The sequence below is a fragment of the Solanum verrucosum genome, unplaced genomic scaffold (assembly GCF_900185275.1).
Source record: "Solanum verrucosum unplaced genomic scaffold, falcon-dt-bn FXZP01000100.1, whole genome shotgun sequence".
Taxonomy (NCBI): Eukaryota; Viridiplantae; Streptophyta; class Magnoliopsida; order Solanales; family Solanaceae; genus Solanum; species Solanum verrucosum.
This window is the reverse complement of record NW_026020254.1, coordinates 468,728-486,237: the sequence shown is the minus strand read 5'-3', so window position 1 is coordinate 486,237 and position 17,510 is coordinate 468,728. Positions and strand designations below refer to the sequence as shown.

The 17,510-nt window shown below is 33.7% G+C and overlaps 2 protein-coding genes across 9 annotated transcripts; both read right to left on the bottom strand.

Moving 5' to 3' along the window:
• Positions 1 to 1,759: 1,759 nt before the first annotated feature.
• LOC125833121 (pentatricopeptide repeat-containing protein At5g40400) lies at positions 1,760 to 13,093 on the bottom strand. Of its 8 annotated transcripts, XR_007443291.1 has the most exons (6): positions 11,131 to 13,093; positions 9,595 to 9,859; positions 9,137 to 9,178; positions 4,907 to 5,019; positions 2,667 to 2,813; positions 1,767 to 1,789 (listed from the first exon to the last, which is right to left on the bottom strand). XR_007443291.1 is itself a non-coding variant. In XM_049512264.1 (2 exons), exon 1 carries the CDS (start codon positions 13,031 to 13,033, stop codon positions 11,144 to 11,146), a length of 1,890 nt encoding a protein of 629 aa, XP_049368221.1. In that variant the 5' UTR covers positions 13,034 to 13,093; the 3' UTR covers positions 10,662 to 10,706; positions 11,131 to 11,143. The 8 variants fall into 8 exon arrangements, 1 of the variants encoding a protein (XP_049368221.1); XR_007443294.1 differs by lacking the exon at positions 2,667 to 2,813 and having other exon boundaries at positions 1,760 to 1,789; XR_007443290.1 differs by lacking the exon at positions 1,767 to 1,789 and having other exon boundaries at positions 2,646 to 2,813.
• Positions 13,094 to 15,596: 2,503 nt separating this feature from the next.
• On the bottom strand, positions 15,597 to 16,958 carry LOC125833123 (probable WRKY transcription factor 41). Its single transcript, XM_049512268.1, has 3 exons — positions 16,552 to 16,958; positions 16,351 to 16,482; positions 15,597 to 16,264 (listed from the first exon to the last, which is right to left on the bottom strand). The coding sequence occupies exons 1-3, from the start codon at positions 16,911 to 16,913 to the stop codon at positions 15,682 to 15,684; spliced, it is 1,077 nt and encodes a 358-aa protein (XP_049368225.1). The 5' UTR covers positions 16,914 to 16,958; the 3' UTR covers positions 15,597 to 15,681.
• Positions 16,959 to 17,510: the final 552 nt, after the last annotated feature.

The window sequence follows — 17,510 nt, the reverse complement described above, 5'->3', positions numbered from 1 at the left end:
CAAAATGTTATCTATAAAATATAAATCATTTACAACATTCAAAAATTCAAACTTGAGAACAGTTCGAAATTTAAACTTAGATGTCACAACAGGTTACCTAGTCTGTTTCTTGAGCTATCATATCAAATTTGTTAGTATGAATAGTTGTTATTTTGTACCTTCAAAGGCCAATAAGACTTGGTATACAAATTATTAAAAAAATATATATATTTTAAGACAAATACAAATTTGTGCTAAAGTAATTCATTTAATTGTGTAGTTTTCAGTTTTCACTTCAAATAGATTGATCTTTAATTGTATAGCAATAAAAAAAAAATTGGTATGCAAAGCTGAGCACAACGAGTTGAAGTATTCACGAATTTATGCGAGTTTGTCCTTGCAACTGCACCGGCCACTTGTCATCCCTAGCTCAGAATGTCGATAAGCACTTGTCAAAATGTCATCTGTAAATCATTCCCAAGATTCAGAAATTCAAAATTGAAAATATTTTGAAATTTAAACTTAAAAACTACTATCATAGTACTGAATAATGTCCTCTCTCTTTTTAAATTTGTTCTCTCTAATTAAATTAACTTCAGTGACTTTATTACGTTGTATAGTATTATTATTTTTAATTTTGTATAAGAATCTCAAACGTAAATTCCGGGATTATTCCCCTGCAACAAAATACAAAACATGTTCCTGGAGAATTTAAATGTCACAACAAGTTACCTAGTCTATTTTTTGAGCTATCATATCAAATTTGTTAGTATGAATAGTTGTTATTTTGTACCTGCAAATGCAAATAAGTATTGCAATAGTAGTTTTAAAAAAAAATTACAAGGGAAAATGTTAATATGTGAGGGGGCGTCAAGGAGGATAGAGCCAGGATATGAAGCTTATGAGTTCAAAATAAAGAATTTAGTTTTTGATTTTTGTCCTTCAAATAGACTAATCTTTAATTTTTGCCCTTAATAATTGAACTTGTGCACATGAACCCCTGATCCCACCATAAAACTAGGTATTTTATTTATGAATTTTCTCAAACATGAATGCTAAATGGTGCATGAATATTTAGTCATTCACCTGAAGGACTAGCGATCAATTGTTAGTTAATACACTTTTTTTTTTTTAAAAAGGATGCACTCATTCTAGAAACGGGGAATAAGTTCTTTAACGCATGACATAACTTGAGTATTATAATGTGAAAATATCTACTTACACCCCGCGAAAAAGTATGTGAGGGAGGGATGAAGCCAGAGCCAAAGCCAAAATGTGAAGCTTATGAGTATTATATAAAAGGTAATATTCATTAATAAGACAAATTACGATTTGTGCAAAAGTACCCGACACTCTAGGTCCGCCCCTATTGATCGAGGATAGGTATAGAGGAGTTATGAGATAGAGAAGGAAGAAAAGCAGAAAGTGAGTAGTAGTTTGTGAGATATGCAGTTAAATGCAAAGCGACAAAATTTTGTAGTGTAAATAAGGTAGGAAGTAAATTAAATGTTGGAGATGGAAGAAGATGAGAGAAGAATAGTGTGATAGGGCCCCAACAAGGAAAGATCTGCAACTTGTCTCTTCAGACATTGCTTAAATTTTTCTTTCAATGCCCACACACGGCATTTCCGTGCCCTTTTATCATACATTTTTTTAAAAAAATTAATACCAACTTGAAACTTTTATGTTTCACCATAGATAACAACACCAACCTAGGTTGTGGTGTAGTAATGAGACTGTTTCATCCTTAATCAGAAGTATGTCTCGATTTCGAACCCTAAATATGGAGAGTATCTCCCACAAATGGATCCTGCAATGCACAATTCGAATTTAGTCGGACTTCGAATATTGGGTAGCCTGAAAGGCGGAGGAGGAGTAAATGCACTGATGGGTGAACGCATGGGAGTGCGTTCTATGACAAAATGCGGAACAAGAGAACGACACTTTACTTCTTCAATGCCAGTAAAATCAAATCACCAAAGAGATAACTACTGCAGGTAAGTTCAACGGTAGAAAAGATTTGACCGTTAAGACTGATGTACTATGTAGTGTAGAAGAACTTTTACCCATTAATACTGTAGTCTAACCTGTTGTAGGAGGTAATGTGACATCCTAGTTTAGGATAAGAGTCCTATGTACAGAAAAGATGATGGGTATATAGCCTTACACCCTAGTAACACATTTTAAAGCCGTGTGGTGTAAGTCTAGAGCAAACAATATCACTAGTCATATGACATTGCAAATGATATCAAAGTCATTCATATGTCATTCTTGTCGATGGTCGGTCAAAGCTCAACTAAGTTTAGGCAAATCGGTAAAACCTAATAGTATGCGACACCCAATGGCGAAGTCATCAAAGTTACGACTAAGGAGTGTCAAAGTAAATCATGTGGAAACCAAGGAGTGTCTATATATAATATATGTATGTATACATAAAAAATATTCTTACCTAGCTACACAGTATAATTTTTCGATAAAGGAGTGTTGAGTATATGTCAATTTGCTGCCACTGATGATACCCTAGCTTAGAATAAGAGTTCCACATTGCCAAAATACAAAAGAGATGCTCGGTATATAAGTAAGCACGCTTTTCACCCTAACAACGCGTTTCAAAGAGAGCGGACAATATTACTAGGCCTCTCAATTTTCGCGTTACCAATTCATATTTTTCTAGTATCAGAAAGCACCTTTCACATTTACTATCCTCACCAACCCTTTCCAGCTCTCTCTTTCACTGTGCACGCAGTATACTTGTCTGCATGCATGCACCCCTCATTAGAGCAACAACAAGAATGAAGAAGCTAGAAGGTACTTGCCAGTTGCCACAACAAACACTGAAATAACAAATAACCAAAAAATTATTTAACTGGAATTCATTATAGAATCATTACATATATATATATATATATATATATATATATATCGTTGTCATACAGAATTGATACCCTTTTTTTCCGCAAACTACTCAAGTTGCTTTAGCAGACAACAAAAATGATACATCACCTAATATTATAACCTTATTTGACCTATAACCTAACATATTTATGTTTATTGTTTGTGACAAATTGAGTTAAGACCCTTCCGCGATTTTCCAGTATCTTTTCAGTTTCCATAATTCTAAGTTTTCATAGCTAACCTAGATCTTCTGGTGGTAATCTTTCTTTGCTCCTTCGGTTCTATGTATTTCACTTAGAGGTGTATTCTATCTGTCCAAATACATATAATTTAAAATGTACGATAAAGTGAACACAAAGATATAATGAAGATTTCCAACCACCACAGGTTTGCATCTGGGATGTCCCTTGAATCCATGTTTTACCCTAGTTGGAGGGGAGAACTACAAGTATATACTATTGGATGAGGTACATGATGCATGTTAATTGCATACAATATTAAAATAGTTAGCGAATTAGTAAAGCAACAAACCAAAGATGAGAATTAAAGGTTTTAAGTTAAACTGAAATAAAACAACAAATGCACGTTGCAAGTTTAATCCTCATAAGAAGAACAAATGTAATGTGTGACTAAAAGGGATTCCGGTGCCTAAATGCACCCAATTCATATGTGTGAATGGCATGATAGACGAATTACTTAATTAACACACACCAAAAGTAAGACGGTAAAACTGGTGAAGTATTGTGGAGTCTGTTATACAATAAGATGAATATATCTATCAAACTTGAAACGTTTAGTAGACCGGTTGTAAAACCAATAATGCTATACAGAATTCAATATTGAACCTCTAAGGCCCAACACATCTACAAGATCAGAGTCAAAAAATCCAAATATTGAGATGGATATATGAAAATACAATATCGAAGAAATATAATGACCGCATTAGACAAAGGTAATGCTTGTTATGATCTGTCATTTCTACACCGACCTCAAAATAAATCGGTCCATAAGTACGATATGCTGATAAGTAAGTGACAAAAAAAAGTAAATCTAAAATCACATAGAAAAATGTCTCAAAAGTATTACAATCCTTTAAAATCAACCTAAAAGTAAAACATTAGAAGTAAAAGGATCCACATGGGCGACACCAACTAATTGGAATTATCGTTTGGATTCTTCTCAGTCATGTTGAGATTGTATCTCACTCTAATAATAATTGTTATATTAAGAAACATCTAACTCATCTTAAAATACATTAATTTATCATTTTTAGATCAAAATGGATGAAAATAGAACACAAAGGATATAGAGGATTCATATAAACAACCTCAATTAGTTTGAAATTCAGTTAATTGATTGTTACACTTAAAATATACTAATTTTACATTTAAAACTCAAACTCGAGACACTAAATGTGGGATGTAGTCAAAATTAAATGTCAGTAATCCTAACTTAACACATTAAGCATATCACCAAATTTGACAATTCCAAAATTTGAGTTTTCATACATTTTAAAAAATTATTTCAATTTTATTTCAAAAGTTGGCGGCCGACAAGAAAAGAAGTGGTTACTACCCTTTACTCTTTTATTTAAATTTTTATGTCTAAGTGGAAGTAAAACTTAGTAGTCCAATAGGGAAATGAAATGTTATATTATTAAAGGGTAAATGGAGAGATGCATTAGATGGCATATACTGCAATCTGCACACAAACATAAATGAGAAAGCAGGACAAATTTTAAAAACAAAGAGAGTAAATATGCGGGGTCCTCCTAACTTCATTCATTTCACAATCTGCAAACTCATTTAAGATCACCACGAAATGTATGAGCTAGACATTACTCCCAATTTATTCACTATATTTGTTTTTGAATCAATAACCAATCACCACACAGCTTTAGCAAATCCAAAATATATGTACATAAATCCACGCAGGCAAACATATTTTATTTTTGGAGCTGAAATTTCGGGAGTTTTAGGGGATTGTGATACCCAATAATAAGAAGGGGTGAGGGAGTAGAGGGACGTACTACCTTGATTGCTGTATAGATTTCCATGTCCCATTCGGATGTCTTGTCCCCATTCTTCCCTGTAACGGTTGAAAGACTGTGTTTATGCCTGCTGGTTCAAGCCCCTTTCCTCATCTCTTCAACAAAAAAGAATAAACAAATCAATTTGAATTTAAAAGACACAAACAAAATATATACAAAAGAGATTTGTTTGTCACTTGTCCCAATCTTATATCTCAATTTAGTGCACTAACTGCCCTTTTTCCAAGCAAGAACCTTTTGGGCCCTCCAATTCTTAGGATACTATACAAAGCTGATGTACAACTTAAACAAACACTTAAATGCATTTTTTCTTGTCTTTGGTTTGTCCTCTAACCTCTTATAATGCACGTAGTAAACATCATGTTAGTTTACAACAACAACATACGCACTGAAATCTCCATGGAATCTGGGAAGGGTGATGTGTATGCAGCCTTACCCTTACCTTGTGAAGGTAGATAGGTGGTTTTTGATAGACCCTCGGCTCAAGTAAAGCAAATAAAAGAAAATATAGTAGTTAACAAACTATATAAAAAATAATGGAGAAAAGTAGCATCAACAACAAATAGTACGATAAACGAAGCAAAAGAAACAATATGTAAAAATTAAAATCGAAGAAAAAGGTAATAGGAGAGTACTAATAAAGAAAACTCGACAATGCTCGACTACCTATTAACCTTTCACCCAAATTCTTGACCTCCACATCCTCCTATCTTGGGTCATGTCCTCAGTAAACTACATGTGTGTCATGTCTTTGTCTAATCACCTCTCTCAAATACTTATTCGGCCTACCTATACCTCTCCTAAGACCCACCATAGCCAACATCTCATCTTCTCACTGGGACATCTCCTTCACATGCCCAAACCAACTCAATCTAGCCTCCCTCATCTTTTCCACCACATAAGTCACTTTCACCTTGTCCCAAATATCTTCATTCCTAGTCCTATCTCTCCTAGTATGTCCACTAATCCATCTCAACGTCCTCATTTCCGCTACTTTCATCTTCTGGACATGTGAGTTCTTGACCAAGAAACACTCTGTCCCATACAACATAATTGGTCTAGCAACCACTTTATGTTGACAAATATAATTCCAATTTTAAGCATTAGAAAACAATTTATACATCTCTCTATTCAGTTGCTACGTCTAACTCAAACCATACTCATTTTCTATTTAATGTATCTTTAACCATTGATGTTCATCAGGGCCAAGTCACACGCAAAAAGAAAATAATGCAAATGTGAAAGAAAGATGCCCCTACTTGGGCTAAAGTTGTACTCTCAAGAATATGATTAATTTCTTTTCTAGAAGCTGCTCTTTTAGTTACCTAGAGAGGTAATCCCAATGAGGGTTTCCTTCAGGCTTTAGGTGATGGTGACTAGTGAGTAATTGAGGTGGTTGGCATCATGTAATTCCAAGCTCCCATTTCTAACCCCACACCATATAGCAGGAATGTCTTGAATTTCAGGTCCCTAAAGCAAAGATAGTGAAACCTCAATAAACTTACCCTACTAAACAGAGGGACAATTTTTTTTTTTCATATTTCTCCATCTAAACAACATATTAAAAGACTCTAATTCTCATAAAACTAGATTATTGAACAAATCCAGAACTATTAAGCACTCTAACATCGACAGCTGTTGTAGTACTAACTACTAACTCCTATGCGCATTCAGAAGAAACACAAGCGAGATACCTATCTTGAAAACCCAAAAATGAACAGCTAAACGCTGAATACTTCTGAATAACAACTCCATAGAAATGTGACAAGCAGAGGTAATTTCATAGAAATGCAACTATTTAAACTGATTCCGTCAACACTCATTTTCTGTTCAATTCTAACTTCTGTCTGTTGGAATGGATAAACCCAATGACATATCAAGTATCCTCAAATTTTTACTGCCTAACTTCTCTGCTACTGTCAGACCAAACACTTATCAAAGGCAATAGACCTGTATGATTTGATTGAAAATTGAGACACTTTTAGATTCTCATAACTTAAAGAATAGTCTGCCAAAGACCACAATCATGTGCAGGAAGTCAATTGTTTGAATATTATAGATTTCAACTCAAGTGTTATAACATAAGGAGATCTAGCTTGATCTGATGAACGAGTCTCGGACTTAACCATGTCCCAAGGATGCAGCTACTATTATCACTTCCATAAATGAGTGTTAGCAGAAGGTTAGACCCCATAATGATGAATATAAAAGTCTATTATAAATATTTTCGTGAAGTTATTACTTAATTATCACCTTTTTTTCTAAAAATTTGTAACTAATATTTCTTGTGCTAAAAAATAATTGTCACTATGCTTGTAAGTTGTAAGAGACTACCTTTTAAGGTTTATTATAGTGCTTGATACAAAAGCCTTCAACTTAAGATATACATTTTGTGAAGAGCATTTGTTGTTGTCCCTGTTCCACAAACTAGAGAACTAAACATTAAAAAACTTGGGCTTCAACCTATGTTGCTGTGAACTTGCATACAAGTACGTACCAGGTAAGAATTTGGTCACATAAGTTCAACTTTTAGTATACTTTTAAGGATCTTTATGAAGTACCAAAACACACGTTACACCTGTTTGACACATAATATATCAAGACAAATGAAAAGTTTATGTAAGGTGGGTCCTGTTACCAGTTTCAAAGAAAAATCTTTGTAAGATGGGATTCGATAACTGGTAACTAATAGAACTTACTACTTAAGTATCTTGAGAAATCACTTGTGTCATTAAAGTAAACGATTACATTCACCCAAGTGAGAGCTAAGGGGTCATCCGCTTATTCCACTTGTACCGGAAATTTCATAGTACTGAACCTCCTAGCCCAATTTAAGAACTCAGTTGACCAAGGGCTTTGGCAGATTTTCCATCAACAGGTAAGACTATCAGCTGAATGGCTGACAAAAACAGATGACAACCTGATGACACACCCCTAATGTGGTTTGTAGAGCACGGATGCAGCTATGGAAGCCTATAGAAATAGAATATTGCCTTTAATATCATTTATGGGTCAGTATATAAAGTATCAACCTTAAACAAGAAGTGCAATAGCAGTGATTAGGCCCAAATCTCAAATATCCTGCAGTTAGTCATAATTGGGGTAAATTCTTGAGGTACAGGAGTTTCTGAAAATGAGGAAGACCAGGTAAAAGGATGAGGAAAATAAACCAGAAGACGGATCAAATTGTATCTTGGATTGAAAAGAGAAAGAAGACAAATCAATCAAGCTACTATGCTTCAACCACAACCTAGATAGAGTAGGCTACGAATCCTCTATATACCTTTATCAGGAACCAGTATCAACCTTATATCAGTAACAAGAGTTACAAGACTCTAATGTTTTGCCTTTTAACACAAATTTGGGGTTTCATAAAGCTTGTGGATCTCTAAGTCTTACAATTATCCATGTCCAGGCCTAATCTAAGTTTAACAAAGACAAATAGGCCAGGTCCCAACTAATTAGTGTTGCATTCATAGATTTTTTATTAATTTTTTTGATAAAGGTAAAGTTGTATTCTTCAGTACTGGCTACCTCCAAAAAGTTACAAGCTATTTCCATAATTACATAGATCCTAGGAAATCTACCAATTGTTCTACTTCTTCTATACCATCTTCTTTACACCAAAAATACAACATGTTAATGCAATTTTCTTTAACCTTCTATTGAATAGTGTTAGTAATATTCTCATGACACCTAAGGTTTCTTTGCTTCCATAGTATTCTATAAAAGAATGTAATAAAGAAAATAATAAGTATAGACAAAGAGAAAGCAAATTTGTGATAGGTTAAAAGAAGAGATATGAAAGGATAAGAAGCATCTTATATAAGCAGACAGATACATTAGCTTCAACAATGTATAAACTCTTGAACAGCAGGGTACAGGGTCTTGTTATGAGATGAGATCCCTACAACAACATATCCGGTGTAATCCCACAGGTAGGATCTACGCAGCCTTATCCTACCTTGTGAAGATAGAGAGGCTGAATGAGATCCCTGACAAAGGAAAATCTTAAAGGAAGTTCTACCACCCCATATGTGCATCTGCATGTCAAAAACCAACTTTAAATCTGGAGAAGCTTTTCATTGTTTCCTCCCTTGTATTAGAACCAATTCATAGCAGCAAAGGTCGGTGCTTTTGATATTAACAGAAATCTTCACAATTAACTGGAAAATACAGGTGAGCTCCAATACTATGGAAGCAGGATCTGACCTTTGAGAATTGACACCTTCTTTAGCCAGCCACTTATAATTCCTGAAATTTGAGCATATGCTGACAACATGTCAGAAATACTACTTATCACAATAAACTTTGTACATTATTTGTTCCAAACAACACTAGCTAATAAAGACAATTTAGATTATTCTGTCTTATTGAATTCACAAGTGTGGACCAGATACTCAGGCGCTAAGAGTGCTTTTAGCTAGTTAAATTGAAATTACATTAGAGGACTTCTATGAAATAATTCCCTTGTCTATATGAACCATATTGACATACATGTTAGGCTTCTTGTATAAACTAGCTTAAACATAATACAGCAATAACACACAGTCTGATGATTCAACCTTCATTTGTTTATCAAAAATTTTGTTCAAATTCAGAAAAGACGAAGGTAAAAAGGCAGTGAGGCAAATTAGGTAGAGATGAACTTAGAACGGAACTTTTCTTACCAAATTTAGGTCAGCCATGAAGGAACCATAATACAGCTGAAAACAAAACACAAAGAACCAGTTAGCATATAATTCAAACTTGATCTGTGGTTCTAGTACTGAGGATCTTAAGTTCAACTCTAACAGAAACCAATGTTAATCCTTCTGCAAGTAATATAGCTTCATATTTCATAACCCTGTACCCTGAAGTGATTGATCCTCTATTTCTGAAACGTCAAGATCAAGAAGCTCCGTGTCCAATCTCAAGATGTGTGAATCCAAGCACCTTTCAGTAAAGAAGCTAAAGTCATTTGAGATCCACTGCAGCAATGTCATCTTAACGGAGAAAATCATTGCCACCAAAGACTGAACTGCCCAAAGAAAAAGATATTACATTCGGAGAGTTCTCTGAATGACCATCTGGACCGACACTACAAAATATGTAATGCTGTCATGATGCAGACTTTGAAATAGAAACTGCGATATAAAGGCCTACTTATACATTTCATTTGGAATGCAAAAAATTTGTTTATATGGTAGTTCGTTCTTTTAGTAACTATTGTTTGTATGAGTTGTCACAACACGTAAATGAATAACAACCTCATCCTTTGATGCAACTCATGTTGTCTCCGAAATTAGCAGGACCACAGGAACAAACACTACATGAGCAGCTAACTTGGCTTCTCACTTTGGAAAGTAATGGCTATTGTAGAGCACTTTGCAATTCATAATGAAATGGTTTGTAAAGGTGAGAGATTTGGGCAAATTGATGTGGTGGCAAGAGGAATGCCTTTGAGGCAACTTTTTGGCTTAGGTAAATGCAATACATAGATTTAGGAAGTCGAAGATCGTGGAGATCTATTTTGTGAAATCAAATTCAGCGATTTTAGAATAGCACTTTGATATTTTTTTGAAGTAACAGATATGAAGAAGGAAAAAAAATTAATTCAACAAAAGAGTATATTAGAAGGGAAAATTAATTCAGACCACCATATCTTTGCATTGATAATAAAATATACTAAAACAATTATTGCAAAAAAATTCAAAACAGGAGAGGTAAGCTTAATATCATAAACAACAAGGGAGGTTATCGTGAAGAAGCCAAACGTGGGGAGAGGTCTCCGAATATATCCCTAATATAGAAGTAATTAAGTAGGGGTAATTGCTTCAGAAAATGAACGTAGTTTTTGTACATTGGAGTTCTTGTACAATCTTGAAACAAAAGTAAAGGCAAAGGAACCATAGGCAACTAGAACATAATTATTTTTCACAAGATTTCTCCAAATAAATGCATCTAATGTGAAGCAGTATTTTTCAGAGGAAAGGGGAATTATTTCTTTAACAAAATGCTTCCTAGACACTACTGCAATCAGTTATCACCCAGCAGGATTCCAATATTTTTAAAACCGGAGTTTGGCTCAACATAACAAGATAAGATTTCATGCATTAGTATTTTTTTTAATTGGTTTCATGCATTAGTATCAATGTCAAGTCTTTTCCTCATAATTGATTTAAGAATGATTCACCAGATGAGAAGACCCAATGTAAAATGTATACCTCATTACTGCACTCAGCTGTTGATTTTGTGGACTCCCACGGCTTTCTGTAATCCATCAATAACGTACTTGCATGTCAGCTGATTTGGCGCAAAACCCACTTTCCTCATTTTATCTTGAAATTTCATCAATTTTGCAATATCACCTTTACCACTTAGAAGCCTGACAATTGTGTTGTAACAAACTGTGTCAAATATTTTAAATTCTTGAGCAAAGAAGCTTAACAGCGATTGAGCCTCACAGAAATTGTTCTCCCCACAATGACCATTTATTAAAGCTCTACAGACTTCAATATCAGGTGGCACATCACAATCAGTCATTTCTCTCATCAAGGAGTTGGCATCCATGCTTCGGCCTAATTTACACAAACATTTAATTATAGCTCTATATGTACCAATATCAGGCTTCAAATCTTTTGATACCATCTCTGCTTTTAAGCATGAAGCCTCATCGGGGAAATTGCATCTGCAGAAAGATTCAATCAACTCCCCGTAGACCATATTGCCAGGCTCATATCTGTCGCCAGATACTCGATCAATTAGAGCTTTGGCTACAAATGGTCGATTCTCAATACAAAGTGCAGCAATAAGATAATTGTATATATCATGAGATACTACAAATCTAAATCTTTGAAGCTCGGTGACTAAATTCACAGCTGAAACCAAATTATCCTGTTTTTGATATCCTTGTACAAGAACTGTACAAGTGAACTTATCAGGATGCATCCCTTCTCCAATCATGTCATGCAACAGAAAACGTGCCTCTTGCATCATCCCCTCTTTGCAATAACCAGAAATAAGAGTGTTATACAAAATAACATCTGGTTTTAACCCTCTGTCAGCCATCCTTATAAACAACTGATGAGCATCTTTCACATTTCCCTTTTTACAAAAGCCATTTATCAAAGAAGTATATGTGAACAAATCTGGTGATACATCTCTAATGTACATAATTTGATACAAGTGAACTGCATCTTTCAGTCTTCCTTTCCTACAATAGCTACTAACTAAAGTATTATATGTAACTATATCAGGTTGAAACCCTTCTTCTTCCATTTTCTCCAAGAATTCATTAACCGTGTTCACATCTTCATCCTTGCACAAGACATGGGTTAATATATTAAAGGTACACGAATTCGGGTGCACTCCAATTCTTTCCATTTCAGCATAAACTTCCCAACATTTTTTGCTATAATTCAACTTTGAAAGACCAGTTAAAAGACAGTTCACAGTAATAACACTCGGGTACATTCCATGCTTCACCGTCTTCCTAAACGCTCTAAATCCATCTTTCACCATGTTCACCTTGAGAAAAGCCTTAATTAGCATATCAAACACAACAGGGTCCCAATTACACAAACCACTAGATGAAAGCAAACTTTCAAACACATCCACACTCTCCATTCCATCTCTCTTCAAATCAACCAATTCAGACAAAAATTTCATTGCTTGTGAAAAGTTCCTTGTCCAAGTCAGTATATGAATTACAAGACAGTAGTTTTGAGTGTTAGGCTCCACACCCAAATCATTCTTGACCCAGTTAAAGAAACTAAGAGCACTACATGAATCAGACTGGCATCTCAACAGGACCCTTGAGATTTCACTGTCACTGAAATAACTAATAAGCCCATTATCTTGGATGGTTTTCTGAAGGAGGGACAAATGGTCATTGTTTCTGTTCTTTAGAGCTGAACATATCAGACTCACTGTGTTTTGGGGGTTTTGGGTTTTAGGTAGAAAGTTATGCAGAGGGTTTGAAAAGGGTCTGGCAGACCCACTATAATCTGTTAGAATTTGGACACAATTTGATGATGAAAAATTCAGTCTTGAATGAAGATTCTTGAAACTAATAAGTAATTCTCCATTTGAACAAGTAGATTTAATTGATTTTTGCGTTAGATTCATGGGAAAATTCAAGAAAAATGGAGCTAATTTCTTCAACGAGTAAAGTAAATTTGAATATAGATAGAGAGAGGATTACCGAAGGAGACTGAAATTTGAAGAATCTGGTTCTACCATGTCCACAAAATTAAATTTGGCAGAGCAAAGGAGTGAAAAGCTCTGCTGCGCTGCGTTTGTTTGCGGGAACAAATTTTCGCCCTTGGCATTCGTTGCCAACAGACGTTATGTTATTCGGGTTTATTCATTGTCGGTTCAATTTATTTATTGAAAAAATTACTAAAATACACGACTTATGTTTTTTTTATTTTTAATATCTTCTTCTATTTCTAACAACTTCTAAAATATCTTATTTCTTTAATGTATTCGAGCTACATATTAATGTATTCGAGCTACATATTATGTATTCAATTTATTTTATAATGTATTCGAGCTACATATTATGTATCCAATTTATGTTATAATGTATCCAAACTACTCTTTAATGTATCCGCTTTGTGTTACTTTTTAAGAAATTAATGTAATTACAAACTAATGAGAGATAAATTGTAATTTCTGGGATTTATTTAAGTTATACTTATTTATTTTTAATAGAAAACGGCTCCGATTTATATGGGGCCATATTGATTTCTGCACGTATATTCCCAATTAGCTTAGACCCAAGCCCAAGTAGATCCAGATGACAGGCCCAATTATGTATTCCTCTTAAGATACTTCATAGACTTGGCCTGTTTGGCACTTCTGCTGGATTTCATTGGATACAAGCAATTCCCAAAATAAAGAAATTTCATAAGTTTAGGAGCGAATTACTTACTTTAGTTTGCAATATTATGAATCTTATTAGATTTTGATATGTCTGGATACGTCTAGATACATGTATTTCGGGATATATGTGATCAAAATTAGTTGTGATTTATTCTGGATACATTGTACCAAAGTGAATTCACATGTAACTGGGATACATAGACAAATCTCCCTTGCCTCCCTCCCATCTCGCTCGCTACTCTCCTATGTAGATGACATCCTAAATACATGTGAATCACACAAGATAGATACAAATATATGTATCTAGTGTGACTCACATGTATCTAGGACACATGACTATCTTCCTTCCCATCTCCCTTGCTTCTCTCCCTATTTTAGTGTATATGGTAGCAAAACTACATATATCTAGATGTATTTTCCTCAATATATGGTAGAAAACTCTTAATTAATGGTAAAATACGTAACTATTTGAAAGTATATATAGATAGAGTTAATATATATAAATGTATGTCTAATAAGACCGTTTTTCCTTTATTTTATTAAAAAACTACGTAATCAAACAAACATTTTCATCTAATCTATTAAATTTCAAATTTGATTTATTTTGATAGAGTTAATATATATATATATATATATATATATATATATATGGTATTTATTTTGAATTTTGTGAATTTGTTATAAATTGGAATGGATTGATATCAACCAGTTTTGCGTGAATCGGGGGAATTAAAATCAATTTTATGTTAATATTCCATATTAAGTGCAATAGACACATATATAATGTATCACAATTAATGTATTCAGACAACCAGTTATGTATCCGAATGGCTGATATTTTAAGGGATTTTTTTGTAAAATAGTAAAGAGTAGGAATATAATGTAATTTAGATCTTACACTATGGGATTTATGTAAGTTATACAAAAAAATTACTCCATCCCAATTTATATGACCTACCTTCCCTTTTATTCAATCTTAAAAGAAATGATATATTTCTATGTTTAGTAAAGTTTAACTTAAAAATTTCTATTCTATCCCTAATGAACTGATTTATAGCTACACAGATATTTATGACTTAATTTAGAACACATTTTTGAACATCATGTCAAGTCAAACTATATCATATAAGTAGGAATAGAGATTAAATTTTTACTAAATATAGAAATGTGTTATTCCTTTTGAAATTGACAAAAATGAAAAGTGAGTTATATAAAATCGACGGAGTAATATTTTTGTGCCATGTGGCATATTAGAGGGTAAATAGTTTCAAAAATAATTTTTGAGGGGATAATTAAGACTTCTTATAGTTTAGGAAAGGTAAATAGTTTCGAAAATCCATATTTGAGGAACAATTAAAACTTCTCATAATCTAGGTGTGCATTTAATAGAAGCCAAACAAATCCGACCCTAAAATATAAGGATTGATTGAAAAAAAGTGTTTTTTGTTAGTTTTGATAGGCAAATTTGAGGAAGTTCTTCAACTACAAGGGTATATTTGAGACCTAACCCAAATGCAGGGCAAATTTGTTATATTTATAAATTTGAAGGACAAATATGAGTCATTCCAATAACGACAAAGACATATTTAAGATCAAATTACTCTATTTTTCAATAGTTGAAGGGCATTTTTTGGCCCTTTGCAAATGATTAAAAGATGTTACAAAACTTGAAAGCTTGTGATACATATTAATTCCGAGACTACAACAATTAAAGATGACCACATGAAAACAAAATAGATATCATCATCATTATTAGCAAATGGTTAAACTAAAACATCTAATTAAGTGCTAATGCCTTGCTTCCTAGTAACAAATTGGTTGCAAAATTGTCCTTGATTCATCATGATATTGAGTTAATTAAGTTACTTTCTTAGAAGATTAATTAGGAATTAAGAGAATCTCTGATAATCAAATGGGAAGTTTGATTCAAATCCCATTGAGTTAAATTGGTAATCTGCTTCATTTTGCTGAGAAGTTCCTGCAGACATGTTATTAAAGGAAGGGGGAAAATTCTCCACAAAGTTGTTGTTTGGAATTGTGGATGAATTAGTCAAAAAGTTGTAATCTTGATGATCGTGGGACGACGATGAAGGGTAATTATTAAACGAGGGTATATATGGCACATTGTTAGGATGATCATGGTGAGTACTATTGAAGTTGAAGTCGTCTTTGGAGATACTAAGGTTTTTTTGAAAATTCAGGAGAATTTCATTCGAGTTTTGATGTGGGGTAGGGATTAGTTGTTGATATTGTTCGTGATTTCCTATGTTTGGTACTTGAATTTGATGTATTGCTACGGGCAAAGGTGGTGGTGCTGGATTCACATTACTGACACTAGCACCACCACCTTGATTACAAGTGTGCCTTCCTCGATACGTGACTTCGAAAATGGTGGGATCTGCATCGGATCTTTGAACTTGTTTCGTAGCCAAACAACCTTGGACATGTCGAAGTGTGCATCTGTAATAACCTCTGCATTTAACAAACAAAAAATATAAGTACATAAATGTTTTAAGTATATATAGATTCAAACATTTTAATCTTAATATGTACGTTACCTTGGATGTTTAGCACCAAGGATATCTTTCTGTCCATATTTTCTCCAACTATAACCATCATCAAGAGTCCCTTCAATTGACGCCCCTGGATGAATTTGAACTTGCTTTGTCCAACGCGGTGTACTGCTCTTTCTGTAACATTATAAGTTTAGTGATCATACGTGAAAAATTTAATTATAAGAAGAAAAAAAAATTATAAACCTCTTGCGTGTAGCATGATGATCTTTAGGCTCAAGATCACGATCACGATCAGAATCTTCACTTGATCGCGGAGAATCAGACATTCCAATAATCGGAATAGCAGGGGAACTAGAATGTGCTAGTAATGAATTAGAATTATCTCCAGTAGTATTATATTGTAGCAAGGACAGAGCCCTATCAAATTTGGACTGGATATTCTGAATCAAGAATTCCCTAGTGTTTTCGGACGAATTAGACGATGAATTATAATTAGGAGCATTAAGATGAAGTTGGAGCTGTTGAACAAGATCCCTTCCTTGAGTTAATTCACTTACAAGTCTATTAAACTCATGACTATTATTGTCAGCTGCGTAATTGTCCATTTGAGAAATTAACTCGAACGTGAAATAATACAAGACAGGGGAGAGACAGAGTATAATAGGAGTTGTTGGTTAACCATACAAGAATTTGTGATTTTGAATGTAAAGAAGAGATTATATATAAAGGGGATGAAAATAAATTGATAGTAACAAAGGGAATGGAGAAAGTTTGACTGAAGAATAGTTTGGTTAGACCAGTCTTTGGTCAAGGGAATTATAGTATAAGTAAGCAAGTCTAATTGTTGACTATTTCAAACTAATAACTTATAATAACATGTCCATTTAACTGTTATTTTAAGATTTTGAACTCAAAAATCCACCCCCATGGGGAGTTGGGGGGTGGGGTAGGGGAAAATAAAGTTGGTCTTTGAAAATATAATGTTGGAGCAATAAACATTAGAGTTGGGAATGGATCGAAGTCAAAAATATTGAGAAAATGGAATGATCAACAGAAAATGAAGACCAAAAGAACCTTCTTGCCGCGTTTACTGTTCCTCTTAAATTTAAATCCTTCGATCTGTTTTACTTGTCGTTTTTATGATCCAAAATAGTTGTTAATTATTTCCTTCGTTACGTTTCAATTTTTTTGGTTTTATGTTT